We start from the raw sequence: 21358 nt of genomic DNA on the forward strand, positions 1-21358 counted from the left end.
CATAGTGGTTACAGATGAGCTTTCCAGAGCCAGGTCTTCAGGTATGTGAAGGGAAAATCAGACTGGAGACTCTTCTTGGGGGAAGATTACATGGCAACCAATTCCCCCCAGTTCTGCGTCATTTCCTTTCTTGTGTGAATTAGGCCACAGACACCAAAATGCCCCTCTGCTCTAATACACATGGGGTAGTCACAGTACAGAGGTGTCCACCCTGTTCCTTCTTTTCCATTTTTTCACTGTTGATAAAATGTTATGTGCCCACATGCTTCTTTCATGATTGCTCCTTAGAAGAAGAACGGATTTTTGTACCCTGCTGTTTAGTACCCGAAGTACTCAAAGCGGTTTACAAACACCTTTTCCATTTGTCTCCCTACAATAGTCAACCTGTGAGGTATGTGGGACTGTGAGAGGTCTGAGAGAACTGGGAATGGGCTGCAGTGACCCAGCAGGCCTCAGGTGTCTCAAAGTATTTTCCAATCGTCTTCCCTTTCTCTCCCCATAGCAGACTCCCCATGAGGGAAGTGGGGTAGAGAGCCTCACAGGGAAGCTGGCAACCCTAAGAGGAAGACTCTCTGTGCACAGCAGTCTTGACCTTAGTAAGGTTTTTTATACTGGTTTTTTATTTGAAAGGCCAAGGTTGAAAAAAGTTATTGCAGTTCCCATGTATCTCCAGCTATTTAGTTGTTCACTATTTACAGTTTCAGGCTGTAAATATTTATTTAGATCTTCCTGCACTTCCAAGATGCACAGGACTGATGCTGGTCTGCCTGTCTGCGCCCCAGAATACAAACAGTTGCTGGTAAGGGCTGGCCATAGCCCATAGCCCAGGAAGGACACACCTGCACCACTCCCTACCAACTACAGGCAAAAATAGCTCCTTTGAAGGCTGGACTCTGAGGCATTGTACGATTTTGAAGTCCCACCTCCAAACCTCCAGGAATATTTCCAATCCAGGGATAGCCAACCTCCAGGTGGGGCCTGGAGGGCTCCTGGAATTACAGCTCACCTGCAGAGTATAAAGATCAGCTCCCCAGGCAGAAAGGGCTACTTTGGACAGGGTTGTGATAGAGAAGAAACATTTATGGCCTCCCACACAGGTTGTTGTTGAATTGAAAGACTTGAGGCCTATTGCACAGGGTTGTTGTGCAGATGAAACAGGAGACAAAAGAACCAGTTTCCTCTGCAGAATAACACTTTGCGGTGGCTTCAAATCTGCAGAGAGTTGCAAAGAAGAAAGACACATGACTTCGCTGTGTCTAACCGCCAGCCAGAGCAGTAGCCAACTGTTTGGCAGAAGGGGAAAGTTCCCGACTCTCAAAAGGAATGCCCTCAGGCTCCCCTGCATTGCTCTCAGAAACGCCTCCCTTCCCTCAGTCAGGGCCTGTCAGAGGGTCCGCAGTAGGCCTGGGGGTGGGGGGGGGAGCGCACTCACCAGCCTCCTGCCAGCTCTGTCAGGGTTCTGAGGCAATTTACAGTTGGACATGACAGTAAGGACAGCCTCGGGGTGAAAAGGGCTGGCGCATCCTGTCTAAGCCTCTGTTCTCATCCCCTTTGGCAGACCTGCAGACCTCCTCTCCCTGCAGTGGTCAGGAGCAGACTGGCAGCCATTTCTCCAGACTGTCCCTGGCTGGGCTGACTGGATGGAATTTTGGATGGAATTTTGGTCTGTCCTGGTGAGGAAGCCGCTTTGCACCTTCTGATCGGCCCCTTCACTTGTCAGTCTGGGGCCAAGGGGCCAATTGGCCTTCCCCATTCCAGATTGAGCCCACCCCAACACCCCTTACTGTTTTATTAAGAGGGAACAGATATAGGGAGGGAGGGAGGGAGGGAGGAAGGAAGGAAGGGAGGGAGGGAGGGAGGGAGGGAGGGAGGGAGGGAGGGAGGAATGGAATGGAATGCAGCCAGGCAGGCAGCCCCCCCAATCCCCCCCCCTTCCCTGGGCTGTCCCGACCCCGCAGAAAGGTCAGCGCATCCAGGATCGAGGTTAGCAAGGCGCCAAGCAGCCGCCGCACATAGGAAGAGAGTTAAGGATGTTTGGAGGGAGGAGGGCACGTGTAATTACAGTGCACCAGGTAGTCAGCCCCCTCCCCCCACACACAAAGGCAAGCAGCAGCGGCATGTAGAGCGAGCTGCCTACAGACACCCCGCAAAGGAAGGGAATCAAGGATGTGGGGAGGAGGACTCCATCCCAGAGGCCCACAAGCAGATTGTGGTGGCACGGCGAGGGTGCACCAAGCAGGCAGGCAGCCCCCCCCCCCCCCGGCGCACAAAGATAAGCTGCAGCAGCTTGTCATGTGAGCCAGTCACGGACGCACAACAAAGAAAGGGAGTGAGGGATGTTGGGGGGAGGAGGCCATCGTTGCAGGCCTCTGCTAGCGGATCAGGCCGGCGCACCCAGGCAACCAGCCCCCAGCTCCCCGCACAAAGTCAAGCAGTGGCAGCAGGAGACGTTGGGACAAGCCAGGTCACAGTTGCGCAGCAATGTAAGCAGGTGGGGTGGGGAAGGGGCCCATCCCGGCCCCTGCAACGAGATCTGGCTGGGGTAGCAGGGGTGGCGAGACGGGGGTAGCGGGAGAGGGGTAGCCTGTGGGGAAGGCAGTGGGGCAATGGGGTGGCGGGGTGGGGGCTTACGTTCTATGTGTCGGCCGTGGCGGGCGACCTTTCTTGTGGAGGCTGGGGCAGGCCGTAGGTGCTCTCGGTGGCGCAGCCTGTCCCTGGGCGGCGCCATCACAACCGAAGTGAGTTGGCAGGCACGGGCAGCCCCTCAGCGGCAGGGCCAGCATGGCCTCCTCCTCGTGCCTACCAGCTGTGGCCAGGTTGAGCAGCAGGGTGATGTAGAGGCGCACTCCCTGGCAGTGAAGCTTGTCTGTGGCCAGGCAACCAGGGACCTGTGAGCATAGGGGGCTTCCCAATGAGTGTGTGGCCAGCTACCTTCGTGGGCCACGGGACAACGCGAAGCCCCTCCCCCTCGCCAGCTGGCTATCACGGGAGCTGCCACTTGGCCCGCACTGGCTGCTGGCGGCCGGGTCGAGCATCGGGGAAGGGCGCATGCCGTGGAAGCGCCCTCCTTGCTGTCCAGGAAGCTTCTCATGGAGGCAGCCACTCCAGGGACCAGCCCAATCCAGACGTGTCCAGTCCGGATTGGCCTGCTCAAGCAGAAGCGCCGTCTGGACAGCCGGTTCCTGTGTCCTGGACAGTGCCGTCCAGATGGCCGTTTCGCTGATATTTAGAGGAACTGTGGTAAGGATGAGTGTTACATCAGTTTAGGTGTCAGAAGGAAGTACTGAACGTTTTGATTTCCTCCTAAATGACCTTTACTCTCAAAAGATTTTTATTCCCTATGACTTCAAAATGTCTGAAAGCTTTCTCTTCCAAATGACTAGAACTTGACATTATCTAATGAAGTTAATGAGATGTTTGGGAAATACAAAAGGAAATACTTTTTTATGCAGAAAGTTAAATAGATTCATGGAGGAGAAGCCATGGTGGCTGAGGAAAACCTCCACATTTAGAGGCACTTCTGTCATTTGCTCTATTTCCCTTCGATCTTGTATCATTGATTACTGTAGATGTGAATGTAGCTGGGAATCCAGCCATAAATCATTCAGTATTTTGGGAACAGCTCTCTCCCCCCAAACTTGTGGGCCTGAGGTGCCAGTTGCATCTAAATTTCATTTTCAGGTCTACTATGGAAGATGGCATCTGGAGTTATTGTGTTGTGTTATGTTATTGGAATTCTCACAGTTGTTAGCCCACCAGAGGAACCGGTTTGCTACTGTGTGAGGCAGGATACTGGACTTGGTCAATTTTTGGTCTGATGCAGCACAGCCTGTTCTTAACAGTAATCCTGCAAAACATGTAACCAACATACCCAACTGGAATGTATGAAATATAGCTTCCACAAAAGATGGTTTTACTACAAGCTTTGGGTATCTTTGTAATTGATCTCATACTGATTAGCTGTTTTAGCAAAGAATTATCATGTGGCATAATTTGGATACTATGACACAGTTTTCTAATTTGCCACTGATTTAACTTTTCTGTATATCTGTACTCTCATGATTCTTGCTCCAATTTGTCTGAGGAAGTGTGTTTGCACACAAAAGCTCACGCCTTGAATAAACCTTTGTTGGTCTTAAATGTTCTATTGGACTCAATTTTTGTTAGACAGTAATATGTTTTTCTGAGCCTCTTGTGGCGCAGAGTGGTAAGGCAGCAGACATGCAGTCTGAAAGCTCTGCCCATGAGGCTGGGAGTTCGATCCCAGCAGCTGGCTCAAGGTTGACTCAGCCTTCCATCCTTCCGAGGTCGGTAAAATGAGTACCCACCTTGCTGGGGGGTAAATGGTAATGACTGGGGAAGGCACTGTTAAACCACCCTGTATTGAGTCTGCCATGAAAACGCTGGAGGGCGTCACCCCAAGGGTCAGACATGACTCGGTGCTTGCACAGGGGATACCTTTACCTTTAATATGTTTTTCAAGCCACCCAAAACTTACTACAGGCTACAAGTTAATGTTGTAATTCATCCAAACCAGTTAAGCCTTTGACTGCGCAGCGCAATGGATACCAGGCCTACCCTAAGTTATAACACTCCACTTACAGTCCCTTTTTAGGAGTTCCCATCACCTACCTTCACTAGAAAGGTCACCAAGGCCAACATCATCTTGTTCCATGAATAGCTGGGAGCCAATCAAATATGGCAGAGGCCTATCGATGTACAGATCCTGCAACAAGGCAAAACAAGTATCTTTCCAACTTTACATTTCAAAGTCAAACCAACAAACATTTCACAATTCCATGCTGCCATTTTTTCTGTTTTAGACAGACTAATCAGAAAAGACAATAACACTAGAAAAAATTAAGGTATCAGGGAAAAAGAATGACCCAACAGGAGATGGATGGACTCCATAAAGGAAGCTGCCTGGTTGACAATTTCATTTATCAAATGGTAGATGAACCCACAAGAGGTTCAGCCATACTGGACTTAATACTGACCAACAGGCAAGAGTTGGTGGATGAGGTGAAGGAGGTGGGGACCCTAGGGGGAAGTGACCATGTCCTCATAGAATTCCTTTTGAGATGGGGAGCCAAAGAAGCTTGTAGCAAGACGCGGATGTTGGATTTTCGTAGGGCAAACTTTAATAAACTCAGAGACATGATGTCATACCATGGACGAGAATGCTGGAAGGGAAGGAAGCATGTGAAGGGTGGGCGCTACTCAAACAAGAGCTATTGCATGCTCAATCAATGACTATCCCAGAAAGACGAAAACACTGCAGGAGCTCTAAGAAGCCTATTTGGATGAACAGAGAACTTCAAGAGGAACTAAAAAAGAAAAGGAAAATGTTCAGGAAATGGAGGGAAGGCCAGAGCTCTAAAGAAGAGTACCTACAGGTTACTAGGCACTGTAGATCAATCATAAGAAAGGCCAACGCTGAGAGTGAGCTAAGATTGGCCAGGGAAGCCCATTGTAACAAGAAAAGATTTTTCAGTTATGTGAGGAGCAAACGTAAAGTAAAGGAGGCAATAGGCCCACTGTTGGGTGCGGATGGACAAACTCTGCAGAGGATGGACAAACTCTGCAGAGAAAGCAGAAAGGCTTAGTGCCTATTTTACATCTGTTTTTTTCCCACCGGTCAAAGTGTTCATGCACATCTAGAGATGGCCGTAGCCAAAGGTGGCAGGTTAACATGGATAGAGAGGTTGTCGAGAGGCATTTAGCTGCACTGGATGAGTTCAAATCCCCTGGGCCGGACGAAATGCACCCGAGAGTACTCAAAGAACTTTCCAGAGAACTTGCACAGCCCTTGTCCATCATCTTCGGAACCTCTTTAAGGACTGGAGATGTCCCGGAGGACTGGAAAAGAGCAAACGTTATTCCAATCTTCAAAAAAGGGAGGAAGGATGACCCAGGAAACTACAGACCAGTGAGTCTGACCTCTGTTGTGGGGAAGATAATGGAGCAGATATTAAAGGGAGCGATCTGCAAACATCTGGAGGACAATTTGGTGATCCAAGGAAGTCAGCATGGATTTGTCTCCAACAGGTCCTGCCAGACCAACCTGGTTTCCTTTTTTGACCAAGTAACAGGTTTGCTGGATCGGGGAAATTCGGTTGATGTCATTTACTTGGATTTTAGTAAAGCTTTTGACAAGGTTCCCCATGATGTTCTGATGGATAAGTTGAAGGACTGCAATCTGGATTTTCAGATAGTTAGGTGGATAGGGAATTGGTTAGAGAACCGCACTCAAAGAGTTGTTGTCAATGGTGTTTCATCAGACTGGAGAGAGGTGAGTAGCGGGGTACCTCAGGGCTCGGTGCTCGGCCCGGTACTTTTTAACATATTTATTAATGATCTAGATGAGGGGGTGGAGGGACTACTCATCAAGTTTGCAGATGACACCAAATTGGGAGGACTGGCAAATACTCCGGAAGATAGAGACAGAGTTCAACGAGATCTGAACACAATGGAAAAATGGGCAAATGAGAACAAGATGCAATTTAATAAAGATAAGTGTAAAGTTCTGCATCTGGGTCAGAAAAATGAAAAGCATTCCCACTGGATGGGGGATACGCTTCTAGGTAGCACTGTGTGTGAACGAGACCTTGGGGTACTTGTGGATTGTAAACTAAACATGAGCAGACAGTGTGATGCAGTGGTAAAAGAGGCAAATGCCATTTTGGGCTGTATCAACAGAGGCATCACATCAAAATCACAAGATGTCATAGTCCCATTGTATACGGCACTGGTCAGACCACACCTGGAGTACTGTGTGCAGTTCTGGAGGCCTCACTTCAAGAAGGACGTAGATAAAATTGAAAGGGTACAGAGGAGAGCGACGAAGACGATCTGGGGCCAAGGGACCAAGCCCTATGAAGATAGGTTGAGGGACTTGGGAATGTTCAGCCTGGAGAAAAGGAGGTTGAGAGGGGACATGATAGCCCTCTTTAAGTATTTGAAAGGTTGTCACTTGGAGGAGGGCAGATGCTGTTTCTGCTGGCTGCAGAGGAGAGGACACGCAGTAATGGGTTTAAGCTTCAAGTACAACAATATAGGCTAGATATCAGGAAAAAGTTTTTCACAGTCAGAGTAGGTCAGCAGTGGAATAGGCTGCCAAAGGAGGTGGTGAGCTCCCCCTCACTGGAAGTCTTCAAGCAAAGGTTGGATACACACTTTTCCTGGATGCTTTAGGATGCTTAGGGCTAATCCTGCGTTGAGCAGTGGGTTGGACTGGATGGCCTGTATGGCCCCTTCCAACTCTATGATTCTATGATTCTAAGCCATGACACTCCATCCGCAAGACCTGAGCAAGGCTGTTAATGAATTTTGGAGGTCACTAATTCATAGGGTCACCTTAAGTTGGAAGTGACTTGACGACATTTAACACACAGATCAAAGCAAGCCCTGGAAGCTAAAATGACTCATCTGAGGCTACTCTGTACTCTGGTCACATCATGAGAAGCCACAACTTTCAGTCTGCAAGACAAGAGCAAGGTTGCTAATGATAGGATTTCTTTTTTAAAAATGCCTAGAGTCTCCATCACTGAGAAGCAACTTGACAGAACACACATAAGTATCTCAAGACCTGTGGTGAAAAGAATCACCCCTAGTTGAGTCTCACCTTGTACTATCCCATGGAAAACATCTCAATCTTACCTTACCTTTGAAACCATCTCTGGCAGCTTACGTCATCCCCCTATATCTACCCCGGAGGTGGGGGGGGGGAGCAGTCTTTTAACTGGTTTTGTTGCAATCATCTTGGGTTTTAATCTATGTGATGTAATTTTTAAAAAATTTAGGGGTAGTTTTATTGGGGTTTTTATGTTTGTTTGTTTTTTCTGTAACCCGCCACAAGCCTTCGAGGAATGGCGGGATAAAAATCTAACAAATAAAATAAAAAATTAAAGTGCTTCTGACCTAGCACACAACAGTAATTCCTCAGCATGATGTAACAAAGGCTCTCTTGCTTGTTTGCAGCAGAGCTCACTCCAACAGCTAAGGGATGCAGAGCATCACACTGTGACCACTGAACAACAGCCCCCTCCCCACCATTGCAGCTTGATTGCCTTTGCAACAACCCAAGAGGTCTTCAAACACAGGGAAGGCAGGCTAGAATTGTTCAGTCCACTCCATTCCAACTTTTACCACCCATCCTGTTTGATTGGGGGGGGGTTTAGATGTTTGGCATATCTAGTGATGGAGGTTTAGTGTGTGGAATTAAACTAGGTTATGTTTTGGTGCCTGGTCCTCAACTGCTGGCAGCTCTGGCACTATAGCAAGGAACTCCCTACCCCACCATTCCAAGGAGTAGAGGCCAAACAGAGAAGGCAAACAACTACAAAGCAATGTATTTCGGCAAGCTGGCCCTGAATCTTCTTAAGCAACCAGCACTGAATCAGCAAAGGATACCAGATCAAATTTTCACAAGTTTTCACTAATTCATCTTTTTAACTCTGCCTTGTCTCTTTAAACCCTTTGCCTGAAGCATTCCCTCTTCCCTGCAGCCAGAATACCAGGCTGTGGCATGGGCAAAATGAAATTCATTTTTTTTCTATCTTACTGAATAGCAGGAATAGCGTACTGATGCTTATTCTCTTTTGTTGTATGTTTTATTTGCAGCTGACTTACTTTAGAATAGGTGAGAGGGGAGATCTGCTTTGTGGAAGGTAAGATGACATTACCTTTGGTTCCAAAATTAATTCCATTTTTTCATTTGTTTCTTCTTCAGAGTCGGAGTTCCCTGCTTTGATGTCCAACTGTTCAAAGGCACTGTCCAGCACTTGCAGGCCATAATTCACAGCTTCTTGGATTTTGGGGATCAAATCTGCTTCTTTCTGTTCACGTGTTTTATCCTTTTAGAATCAGAAACACCACATTACATAGGTAACTTTAAAATATACTATGACATCTTAAATACAGGAGAAAATAGGTTTTTGATCAGATTCTTGTTGCTGCTCAACAGAATTGTTTTGCAAAATCTGAAAGCTATGCTTCCCCATCACTATACTAAAAACTTATTTTTAAAAATATATCCTTGTATCCAAACAACCAACATACATATTAAAATAGTAACTATCATTTAAAAATCCCACAGAGCCAAATAGTTAATATTGAGTTATATTATAGGGATTGTAGGGATAAGAATCAGAACCAAAAATCATGAATTGTGATACTGTGAATTAACTTGTTTATCACCTCTAAATGGACATATTATATCAAATATATCAAATACCATCCTTTGGACATATTATGAGAAAACAAGCATCACTGGAAAACACAAAAAAAGCTAGAAAAAGCTGATGTGAGGGCAGTAATTCATAGCCTTGCCTTACATTGAGAGCGACTTGAAGGCACTCAACAGACACATATATGATATATACACTAAATATACACCAAGCAATGATTGGTGAAATAGGAATGCAGGGCATGCCCACAGAGCTGAACATGAACTGCATCCTAGAGAACTGGGGCCAGTATGGAAAAGCCCTGTTCAAATAAGCCACATGACCATCGTTTGAAAAATACAGGAGGGAAATTTGTATTCCTGATGATTGGCAGGAACCAGGCCACAAAGGGCCTGCCTGGTCAGAAGGGATATTTTGAATTGCGCATAAATGTTTACCAACTCATCTGTGTCAGTGCTCTGTTACGCCAAATACACACATCCTACCCTAGTCATAAAAGAAGCTTGGCTGTGTTAACCATCTTGAATGACAGCGCCACATGTTCTCAACATTTTGTGCCAAGTGAAAAGTTGTTGTTATGTGCGAAGTCATGTCCGACCCATCGCGACCCCATGGACAATGATCCTCCAGGCCTTCCTGTCCTCTACTATTCCTCGAAGTCCATTTAAATTTGCACCAACTGCTTCAGTGACCCCATTCAGCCACCTCATTCTCTGTTGTCCCCTTCTTCTTTTGCCCTCAGTCGCTCCCAGCATTAGGCTCTTCTCCAGGGAGTCCTTCCTTCTCATGATGTGACCAAAGTATTTGAGTTTCATCTTCAGGATCTGGCCTTTTAAGGAGCAGTCAGGGCTGATCTCCTCTAGGACTGACCGGTTTGTTCACCTTGCAGTCCAAGGGACTCACAAGAGTCTTCTCCAGCATCAGAGTTCAAAAGCATCAATTCTTTGACGCTCAGCCTTATTTATTTATTTATTTATAATTGGATTTATATACTGCAGTTCGCCAAAAGGTCTCACAGCGGTTCACAATAAAATATAAAATCACATAAAATCCCATAAATACCCCATTATTACAATAAAAAGATGGCATTCTATTCTATAACTTTCCCCACTTTCCCAGCTTATGCAGAGAGAGGTCGGACATTAATTCTGTAAGAGAGAGAGGAGAGAAAGACTGGCCGATGGATTAGGGATCTTGGATGCAACCCGGACTCTGCCCTGGCCTCAACCATATGCCTGGCAGAAGAGCTCTGTCTTACAGGCCCTGCGGAAAGATGGTAGTACTGACAGGGCCCTTAGCTCATTCCACCAGGTTGGAGCCAGGACCGAAAAGGCCCTGGCCCTGGTCGAGGCCAGGTGAATGTCCCGGGGGCCTGGGACAGTCAGTAGATTCATACCCGCAGAGCGGAGAGCCCTGCGGGGAGCATAAGCAACCAAATGGTCCCGCAGGTAAGTAGGACCCAAGCCGCGTATGGCCTTAAAGGTTAATACCAACACCTTAAACTTGACCCGGAAGCAGACTGGTAACCAATGAAGATGACGGAGTACCGGCTGAATATGGGCCCTCTCCAAGGTGTCCTAGTGAGGACCCTAGCTGCCGCATATTGTACCAGCTGTAACTTCCGGATTAGAGTCAAGGGTAGGCCTGCGTAGAGCGAGTTACAGTAGTCTAGTCTGGTAGTGACCGTTGCATGGATCACAGTGGCTAGGTGTTCCGAGGACAGTTAGGGCGCTAGTAGCCGGGACTGGCGAAGATGAAAAAAAGCTGTCTGGGCTACTTTCGTGACTTGAGCCTCACTAGACAGGGAGGCATCAAAAGTCACTCCCAAGTTCCTGACCACTGGTGTAGATGTTAATTGTACACCATTCAGGCATGGGAGGCGCGCTTCCTGATCCTGCCCTCTTCTGCCCAGCCACAAGACCTCCGTCTTGGAGGGGTTGAGTTTCAGGCAACTCTGCCTCAGCCATCCAGCCACTGCTTCCAAACAACTGGTGAATGTATCTGAGGGGGGAGTCTGACCGGCCGTCCATTAGGAGATAGAGCTGGGTGTCATCCGCATATTGGTGGCACCCCAGCCCATAACCCCGAACCAACTGGGCCAGCGGACACATGTAGATGTTGAACAATGTGGGGGAGAGTACCGCCCCCTGCGGAACCGGAACCTCACAGGGGAGCTCGCAGGGATCCGACAGTTCATCCCCCACTGCCACCCTCTGCATCCGGTTCCGGAGGAAGGAGGCCAGCCATTGCAGCGCAGTCCCCCTAATTCCGGTCCCGGTGAGGCGGTGAACCAATAGCTCGTGATCGACCACATCAAATGCGGCCGACAGATCTACTAACACGAGAATGCCGGACCCGCCTCGATCCAGCTGGCGTCAGATATCATCCGTCAGAGCGACCAGCACGGTCTCCACCCCATGGCCAAGACGGAAACCAGACTGGTATGTGTCAAGGGCCGAAGTTTCCTCCAAGAAAACTAGGAGCTGGTCTGCTGCGGCGCGCTCTACTACCTTCCCTAGAGACAGGCCAGGACCTGTCCAGCAATGGTTTTTTTCAGCAGAGGGCGAACCACGGATTCCTTAAGCCCCCCCGGGGAACTCTCCAGATGTCAAAGAGAGGTTGATTATCTCCCGCAGGGGGCCTCCTATCGGTTGGCCGCCCTGTTTAAGCAACCAAGACGGACAGGGATCCAAGGGGCACGTGGTAGCCCTCACTGATCCTAGTAACTTGTCCACTTCGGTTAAAGGGAGCCTTATGGTCCAACTTTCACAGCCATACATTGCAACTGGGAAGACCATAGCCTTGACTAGACGCACTTTCGTTGGTAGGGTGATGTCTCTGCTTTTTAGGATGCTGTCTAGATTTGCCATCGCTTTCCTACCCAGGAGCAAGGGTCTTTTAATTTCTTTGCTGCAGTCCCCATCTGCAGTGATCTTGCAGCCCAAGAAAATAAAATCTGTCACTATCTCCATTTCTTCCCCATCTATTTGCCAGGAATTGAGAGGGAATTGTCATGATCTTTGTTTTCTTGATGTTGAGTTTCAAGCCAACTTTTGCACTCTCCTCCTTCACCCGCATCAACAGACTCTTTAGTTCCTCTTCTGCCATTACGAGTGGTATCATCTGCATATCAGAAGCTAAGCAGAGTAGGCCCTGGTTAGCTGGAATGGGAGACCATCAGGAAGGTCCAGGGTTGCTAAGCAGAGGCAAGCAATGGTAAGCCTCCTGTTTGTCCCTTGCCTTGAAAACTCAGTGAAGGGTTGCCATATGGCACTCTCCACCACCACGAATAAGACCAGCCAACCAGAAAGTGGGGGCCAGTCTTCTCAAATTACAATTAATCTCCAAACCACAGGGATAAATTCCTCTGAAGCAATTGGTATTCAAGAAAAGTAGTCTCTATAGTATAAAACCCCTGAAAAAGAAGGGCCGGGTTTTTTGTCCTTTTGTTGTTGTTGTTGTTGTTGTTGTTAGGTGCGAAGTCATGTCCGACCCATCGCGACCCCATGGACAATGATCCTCCAGGCCTTCCTGTCCTCTACCATTCCCCAAAGTCCATTTAAATTTGCACCAGCTGCTTCAGTGACTCCATTCAGCCACCTCATTCTCTGTCGTCCCCTTCTTCTTTTGCCCTCAATCGCTCCTAGCATTAGGCTCATCTCCAGGGAGTCCTTTCTTCTCATGAGGTGGCCAAAAGAATTTGAGTTTCATCTTCAGGATCTGGCCTTCTAAGGAGCAGTCAGGGCTGATCTCCTCTAGGACTGACCGGTTTGTTTGCCTTGCAGTCCAAGGGACTCGCAAGAGTCTTCTCCAGCACCAGAGTACAAAAGCCTCAATTCTTTGACGCTCAGCCTTCCTTATGGTCCAACTTTCACAGCCATACGTTGCAACTGGGAAGACCATAGCCTTGATTAGACACACTTTCGTTGTCAGGGTGATGTCCCTGCTTTTTAGGATGTTGTCCAGATATGCCATAGCTTTCCTTTGCTTTGCTTCAGTCCCCATTGCAGTAATCTTGGAGCCCAGGAAAATAAAATCTGTCACTATCTCCATTTCTTCCCCATCTATTTGCCAGGAATTGAGAGGACCAGATGCCAAGATCTTTGTTTTCTTGATGTTGAGTTTCACGCCAACTTTTGCACTCTCCTCCTTCACCTGCACCAAGAGGCTCTTTAGTTCCTCTTTGCTTTCTGCCATTAGAGTGGTATCATCTGCATACCTGCGATTGTTGATATTTCTCCCTGCAATCTTGATCCCAAATTTGTGACTCCTCTAATCCCGCCTTTCTCATGATGTGCTCCACATACAAGTTAAATAGGCAAGGCCACAGTATACAGCCTTGCCGAACTCCTTTCTCAATTTTGAACCAATCAGTGATTCTATGCCCGGTTCTCACTGTTACTTCTTGACCTGCATAAAGGTTTCTCAAGAGACAGATAAGATGCTCTGGTATTCCCATCTCCTTAAGAACTTGCCACAATTTGTTGTGCTCCACACAATCAAAGGCTTTATCATAGTCAATGAATCAGAAGTAAATGTTCTTCTGGAACTCCCTAGCTTTCTCCATGATCCAGCGTATGTTGGCCAGTTGATCTCTAGTTCCTCTGCCTCTTCGAAATCCCGCCTGTACTTCTGGAAGTTCTCGGTCCACATATTGCTGGAGCCTAGTTTGTAGGATTTTGAGCATAACTTTGCTAGCATGAGAAATGAGTGCAATGGTGCGGTAGTTTGAACATTCTTTGGCGTTGCCCTTATTTGGGATTGGAATGTAAACTGACCTTTTCCAATCCTGGGGCCACTTCTGAGTTTTCCAAATTTGTAATAGCATATAAAATACAATATAAGGGAAAGTGCAAAAGGATCCACTGCTAGTGAAAACAAAGGCAAAGATCATGCTTTAGGGTAAGACATAATACATTCATGATTTCTCACGGCAAGATATAAAAACTTTGCAACTGGTTCAATTATAGCAGGGTTCTGGGATGTCAAAAGAAACTGAATCTTACGTTCATCGGAACACAGTTCTCTTTTACACAGCAGTGAGTTTAGAAATCTAGCTCAGATCGAGGAATAAAATGGACAATGGAAGAAAACGTGTGTAATTGATTCTATACAGCATTGTCCACAGGGGCACAACCTAGCTGAATGAAATCTGTTGAAATCTCCCATATAGAACAGCAGAAGGTAGAACACTGGTTCTTGCTAACATGAATGCTCTACGCTGCTGTGGGATAATTTAGATGGTAGAAGTATGCAGCTAGGGGCTGAGAGCTTGGTGAGATCCCCAAGCTCAATGGCGAGCAAACGTTTCTAGCTTTGCTGCTAAGTTCCTGCAGTTCTATGTCTGTCTGCATTTAATTGAATTAAATGCAGTCTATTCAGATACCTGATACAAGGAGTCTAAAGAGATTCCTATAGATTTTATTTTTCCCTCAATGTGTCTCAACCAAGTAGATGACTCATGTTCAGATAGCGTAAGGGAAATTAGACTATTGGGGTCAGATCTAAAATGAATGCGAAGCTAGAGCTTGATTGTTAACAACCATGCTCTGGTTTCCAATAGTCTTTGGCTGGTTTCTAGACATAGGACTGCGTAAGAGACACAGTTCAGGGTCCCAAGGATTTTACGAAGGAAGACAGATTGGAGACTTTCGACTGCTTGGTTAAAAGTGTTGATCCAAATAGGGATGCCATAGAACAGTTGGGCACTTAGTTTCCCATTGAATACTTTGAGGGCTGCTGGCATGTACTGGTTACCATTGGTGTAGAAGAAACGTGTAATTGCCAGGGCACTAGTTTTTGCAGATGTGACTGCATATTTCCTCTGTATAGCCCAATTTGCATTATGGTGAAAAAATATTCCCAAGTATTTGAAGCTTTTAACTTGTTCAATGTTGTTACCTCTTACATTCCATTTAAAAGGCTTCCATGGCTTTCCAAAAACCACAGTTTTTGACTTCTCAAAGTTCAGAGCAAGTTTGTTTACTTCACAGAAGTCCAGGAATTGAACCAGTAAGCGTTTTAAGCCAACTTGTTTTCCTGGCATATTGAGTGTAGCACTTTTACTGCATGGTCTTTTAAGGTTTTGAATAGTTCAACTGGAACAAGGATCCCTTCAAGGATCGCTGCCTTGTGGTGGCATAGGGGCTTGCGTAGCTCAGTGGAGCTATGAGCTATGCCGTGCAGGGTCACCCAAGATGGACAGGTCATAGCTGAGAGCTCTGACAAAAGGTCAGAGAGAAGGAAATGGCAAAGGAAATGGAGAAGGAAATGGCAAACCACTCCAGTATCCTTGCCATGAAAACTCTATGGACAGGTTCAAATGGCAAGTGAAAAGACACCTAACCAAATGTTAATCAGAAATACCAACTGCAGGAATACTTCACAGTCTTATGCCTATTTTCAGCTCAATTGATCAGTGGCTGGGTTCACATGTGTCATTAGTCCACAGAATCTTGATATGGTGGATGAGCAAGCCCAACCCTCAAGAGATACCATAACGCAGATGGCCCAAGCGAGTCTCCCACCTTGATGAAAATGAGGGACACAGAGTGCCCATGTAGTTTGCATGAAATGTATTTCAGACAGTTATGTGTTCACTGGAAACTAGTGAAGGATGGCAGCAGAAACAGAGGTGCCACAGACTCAGAGATTCCAGTCACAGAAAGCCATACAATCCACAATTCACTGACAGCAGTTGATTACAGAAATGGGAATTCTTCCTTTCAGAAGATTTGTCGCAGACCAATATCCCTGAAAAACCTGCCTGTGCACAACATGTGCATGTGTGTATACAGTGCTCTCAAGTCACAGATGCTTTAGTGCAACCCCACAAGGTTTTCAAGCAGAGACTCTTCCTGACCTTGCCCAGCCATCCCTTTTGTAGCACTTGTGCCCCCCACCACCACCTCCCAGGTAACTCTTTAGATCCTCTTGCCTGTTCTGGTTTGTCTCCCACTTCAATTCTGGGAGCAGATTCTTCCACTTCTTCATCGTATACTCTCTAGAAAACATGGAGTACATCCTGTTAGTGAAAGATGCACACAGTGGAAAGGCAAACCCCCCTCACAGGTGGAAAACATTCCTGACAAAGCAGTTACACACATGAAAACACAAGAAGCTGCCTGATATAGAATCAGACCACCAGTCCACTGATTATTGTCTATTCAGACTGGCAGCTGCTCTCCAGGATCTCTAGCTGATCCTTTCACTTGGAGGCTGGACCTGGGACCCTGAGCATGCCAAGCAGAGACTTTTCCACTAAGCCCCAGCATCTCCCTACTAATTCTCAAACTGGATGCAAAAGCAGTGGAGCCATATGATGAAACTTGGCATTCATGTAAAATGCAGGGGTGGGCAGGGGCCTCCTTGCTGAAGGACAAAAGAGGCATGGATGTGAGGAGAGTGGAACCCTCACCCCCAAAGCATGGGACAGTTTAAATTAGTGAATGTTTCCCTATTAAATATATATATATATTCCTGCAAATCGAAAAAGTAAATCAAGGGATTGACTAAGCCAAGACTCTTCCTAATCATAACACAGAATGATAATAGATTTTTTATGAAGTACATACTCCTGCCATCTGAAGTTCACTTTACCACCTTATTCACCTACACAGGTAGATCAGGCCTGAGGACACCCACCCCCAATCTCCTTGCAGTTTCCAATAGGGTTGGGTGCTTTGGCGTCCGAAGCGTAAGCACTGGCACACCAGTTGGCACACATGCACAGGTGCAGAGCTCTGTCTGTGTCATCCAGTGCGCCAGCACCAGCGCCCACGCCTCCTCTCCCCCCACTGCACCGCAGCGCTGGCTGCTTCGGGCGGGAATGGCTGCTTTGGACGCCGAAGTGCCCAACCCTATTTCCAAGAATATAAAGTATCTGGTGTTATTCTATCTATCTAGTGGGTTTTTCAGAAAGATCTAAAGCTTGTGGCTCCCCTATAAATCTTGGCTGAGAACCAGTGTGGCATGGATGTCTAGAGAGGAAGACTAGAATCTGGAAGACCCAAGCTGGACTCCTCACTCTCCCACAGATGTTCCTGGGTGACCATAGGGTCCATCCCACAAAGTTGTCAGAGGATTAATTAAAGGAAGAGAAAATCATGTTGTCAGCCATTCTGGGTTCCCACTGGGATGAAAAGTCCCAACAAATATCTTTAAAAAAAAGTTCACATTTTAGCAGTTAATTCATGAAGAATCGCCATGATGAGAAAGAGACAGTGCTCTGAGACAACCCCACCCCAAGAAGCTTCTGCTGTGTCCGAACTCTGGGTCATGACCTCTCAAACCAAAGAACAGGAGGCCTCCAGATCCTCCACTCCCGAAACACTGGTGGTCCCTGAAATGTGGGAAGGGAGGTCCACTTTGACGATAACAGCATCATAATGCTGGTGCTTAAGTACTGTTTCTTTCAAATAATACCCTCACACCAGGCGGAATCCCACATCAAGTTCTATCAATTCCCAGGACTGTTCACTCACATTTTCAATGAACTGTGTATTTGACAGCATGAGAAATCCATTGAAGACGTTGTGCAGACGGCAATCAATGTTCTTGGTCTCTTGGATCAGCCCATCCATTTGCTTTTTGATTTCATGAGTCCTGGAAATTGTTTGCTGTGAGAACTCTTGTAGGAAACGCAGAAGCTAAAATGCAAACAAGAGACACTATGACTCAACAGCATGAAGACACCGCAGGTCAACAACACTACTAACTCAAAGATGAGGACTGTAAAATACAAGAAATCATCACTAACAAATTATCAAACTGCTTTCGTTGCAATTTATGTACTTTTACCATTTTAGCTACAAGGAACAGAATGGAAGTGAACAGGGGAGATAGTGCCCTCCTTGTATGAAGTTCTGTCACCATTTTTAGTTGGAAACGTGATAATAAGCTAGATTTAGTTGGAAACGTTGGAAACGTGATAATAAAATAGATTATTAGATATAAGCTAGATTATTAGTGGCCAGACTGGCTCTCCAGATGTCCACGGACTACAGGCATCACAACAATGCAACAATGTCACTAAAATACAAAGTGTCCATATTTTTTCATAGAAAGAATTAAAATACAACATAATTTTAATACATCCAGATTAAAACATGATAATAAAGCTGGCCAATCAATAAATTGGAGGGGAAGGGGGGGTTGCTATCAAGTCACATGCAACTTATGGTGTTTTCAAGTCAAATGACATATAGAGGTGGTTTAACATTAGCTGCCTCTGCACAGGAACTTTCTGTGGTTTCTCATCCAAGTACTATCCTACTTTGCTTCTGTTATCTGACAAGACTGGGCTAGCCTGAGTCATTCAGAATGGGGCAAATTTATAAGTGACATTAAAAATCACACCAGTAGCCAGATGTACCTAGAAAGACAAAACAGAGCCATCTTGGTAAGTCAAGCTAAAATGCCAACAGATGCCCCTGGCCAAGTAGCAAAACTCCACTTCTGACCCTCCTCATAGTATGGTAATGCCTAAGTGCCTAATTCCGGGAACAATCCACCCCCCTGTTCTAGGTCCAGCTTCCAGTTTTGTGTTCTCAAGATTTCCATGCCATAAGGTAGTGTGAGAAGAGCTGGTTTTTCATACCCTGCTTTTCACTCCCTGAAGGAGTCCCAAAGCAGCTTACAAACACCTTTCCGTTTCCCTCCCCACAACATACACTCCGTGCAGTAGGTGGGCCTGAGAGAGCTCCGAGAGAACTGTGACTGGTCACCCAGCCGGGTGTGGAATCAAACCCGGTTCTGTAGGTTAGAGAAGTGAAACCACATCCGGCCCCCCTTCCTGTTCTCTGAGGCTAGTGGAAAGCGCTGCCAGGACGGCACCACAGGGCTTCCGAGGGAAGGGGTGAGAGGAGGTGGGCAAGACCATCCGAGCCCTGCGGGGTCGGGCCAGCGAGGACCCCTCCAGGCTGGCATGGCCGTCTTCCCAGCCCCTCCGCAGGGTCAGCCGCAGGGCAGAGAGGCCCGGAGAGAGGAGAGCCGCTTTTCCCGCTGGCCAACACCTTCCCCCTCCCCGGAACAGGCGCCCTGCGAGGGAGGCGGCGCGGAGAGACCTGCCCTGAGGGGGCTGTGACGAGCCCCAAGCCACCCAGCCGGCTGCAGGAGGAGGAAGAGGAGCCCTCGAACGGGGCGGCGGCGGCGGCCTCTCACCCCGGCATCGGCGGCCAAGGACCAGGCCTGGCTCCCGCCGCGGACCTCCTCCAAGGGCCATGCCCGCTCCCACAGCAGCGCCGCCGCCGCCGCCGCCTCCCCCGGGGCGCCCCCAGGCCCGGCAGACGCCATCCCGCCCGCCTCAGCTGACGGACGCACGGACGGACAGCCGCCAGCGGTCACCTGACGGGGGGCGGGACGTCGCGGAACTTCCGGCGGCGGAGGGCGGGTTCTCCCGGTTTCCTCCTTTCCTCGCAAGAGGGCGGTTGGAATCCAGGGCGCCGAAAGGGCCGAGCCGCGCTTCAGTCCTCAACGCCTCCTTCCTCGGAGCGGCTTCAGCTTCCCCCGGCTGAACGGCTGAGCACCGGCGAGCTTGCAAGGCGCGCCTCGACGAGGATACTAGAGTTGCCAACCTCCTGGCTGGGCCTGGAGGTCCCCTGCTGCTTCGCTGTGTGGACATGGTAGCGTTTTACCACGCGGATGCCCCCCCTCCCCAAGCCCGTGGTCCCCAGCCTCGCCCCCCAATCCGGAACTTAGTCCAGCATCCCATCTAACAGAGGGCCAGTAACGGCAGAGAGGCCAAGGCATTCATACGAACTTCAAAACAGCCCTGCTGGGTCAGACCAGGGAGGGTCTGCCTTGTTCAGCATCCTGCCTCACCCAGCGGACAGCCAGTTGCTGTGGAGGGCTAACAGCAGGGCACAAAGGCCAAACATCAGAAGAGTCCTTGCTGGACCCATGAGGGTCTATCCAGTTCAGCACCCTGTCTTATCCAGTGGACAGGAAGGAACTCAGAAGTTGAGCTGTACACTAAAATTATGTAAAACTTGGTTATTTATTATAGTGTACAATTAAAAACAGAATAAAAACTTCATAAAAACTATACAGAACTAACAGCACATAAGACCAAACGCGTTTCAACCCTGCTGGGTCTTCCTCAGTGGTCCGAACTGTGATGACACACTCTATATAAAATACCTATATTAAACTCTTTATAAAGTGTAGCTGAGTGGTTAGATGGGATCCTGGAAGATAAATAAATATTGAAAAATATCAGAATGAGCATGATTAAAATTGAGAGTCGAATATGTAAATCATTCAAACATAGGTGGTGACTTACTGTAAATTATGGCTCCAACCTATATATGTAAATTTTATCTTTTTTGAAGACCACCTCCTATGATATGTATCTAGGGTTACCATTCTGTAAAAATAAGAGACTACTTTTGAAAAATTAAAGAATGAAATTGCCCATATTACCAACAAGACAACACATACCTTCACTATTATTTAATTCTGTGCTGAGAATGTATTTCGTGTGTCAGAAAAAAAGCTATACCATTGTATTGGGGAGGAAACTATTTATGCCTATCTGTAAGGGTGATGTAATCCTGCTGTTGTTGCATCAGCAAGTGTGTGTGGACTGGCCTTGAAGTCTAGTAAAAAAATGTATGTGGAGGGGAGGGGAGGGGAGGGGGGAGAAAGGAGGGGGAAGACAACATCTCAAGTCTACCAGCTGCAAACTAAAATACAATTATACAACACTGATACATATTAAAATGCTGACATCCAGTCCATCTCATTCAGGCCATGTGTAAAAGAGTTCAGCTGGTATATCCAAACAGTTCTCTTTTCTTCAAGAGTTTAGATGATACATCTGCCAATGCAGACACCTGTTCAATGGCCCAGAATCGCAGCTGCGTCTCTGTGTCCAGATTCCACAAAGTGCTTTGCCAAGGGAGCTGTTAATTTCTTGCATCTGATATTGCTCCTATGTTCACATAACCTTGTTCTTGGGGTCCTAGCTGTACAACCCACATTTGTCTTCCACAGGGACATTCAATCACATATATCAGTAGTCCGCAACCTTCCTAAGGCTGCGGACTGGCGGTGATGGGGAGGGCGATCGTGCAGCCGCGCGTGCGTGGCAGGTCCGTGTGTGTGCATTTGCGCCATGCGCGGCCACAAATGCGCATGCGCGAAACTGCCTCGCATGCATGTTTGCAGCC

The 21358-nt window shown here is 47.5% G+C and overlaps 1 protein-coding gene across 6 annotated transcripts in view; it reads right to left on the reverse strand.

Annotated features, from left to right (window-relative positions):
- LOC143843998 (WASH complex subunit 2A-like) overlaps nt 1-19546 on the reverse strand; it is a 119632-nt gene extending 100086 nt beyond the window's left edge. For 2 of the 6 annotated variants that reach the window (XM_077350916.1, XM_077350920.1), the window contains exons 1-5: nt 19350-19545; nt 17672-17836; nt 16126-16191; nt 8685-8855; nt 4633-4726 (exon numbers count right to left, since the gene is read on the reverse strand). In XM_077350916.1, the coding sequence (XP_077207031.1) occupies nt 4633-4726; nt 8685-8855; nt 16126-16191; nt 17672-17836; nt 19350-19481 (628 nt within the window). In that variant the 5' untranslated portion in view covers nt 19482-19545. Of the gene's footprint in view, nt 1-4632; nt 4727-8684; nt 8856-16125; nt 16192-17671; nt 17837-19349 lie in introns of all 6 variants that reach the window. The other 4 variants (XM_077350917.1, XM_077350915.1, XR_013233784.1 and 1 more) reach the window with 3 other exon arrangements.
- Nucleotides 19547-21358: the final 1812 nt, after the last annotated feature.

The sequence above is a fragment of the Paroedura picta genome, chromosome 8 (genome assembly GCF_049243985.1).
Source record: "Paroedura picta isolate Pp20150507F chromosome 8, Ppicta_v3.0, whole genome shotgun sequence".
NCBI classification, from domain to species: domain Eukaryota; kingdom Metazoa; phylum Chordata; class Lepidosauria; order Squamata; family Gekkonidae; genus Paroedura; species Paroedura picta.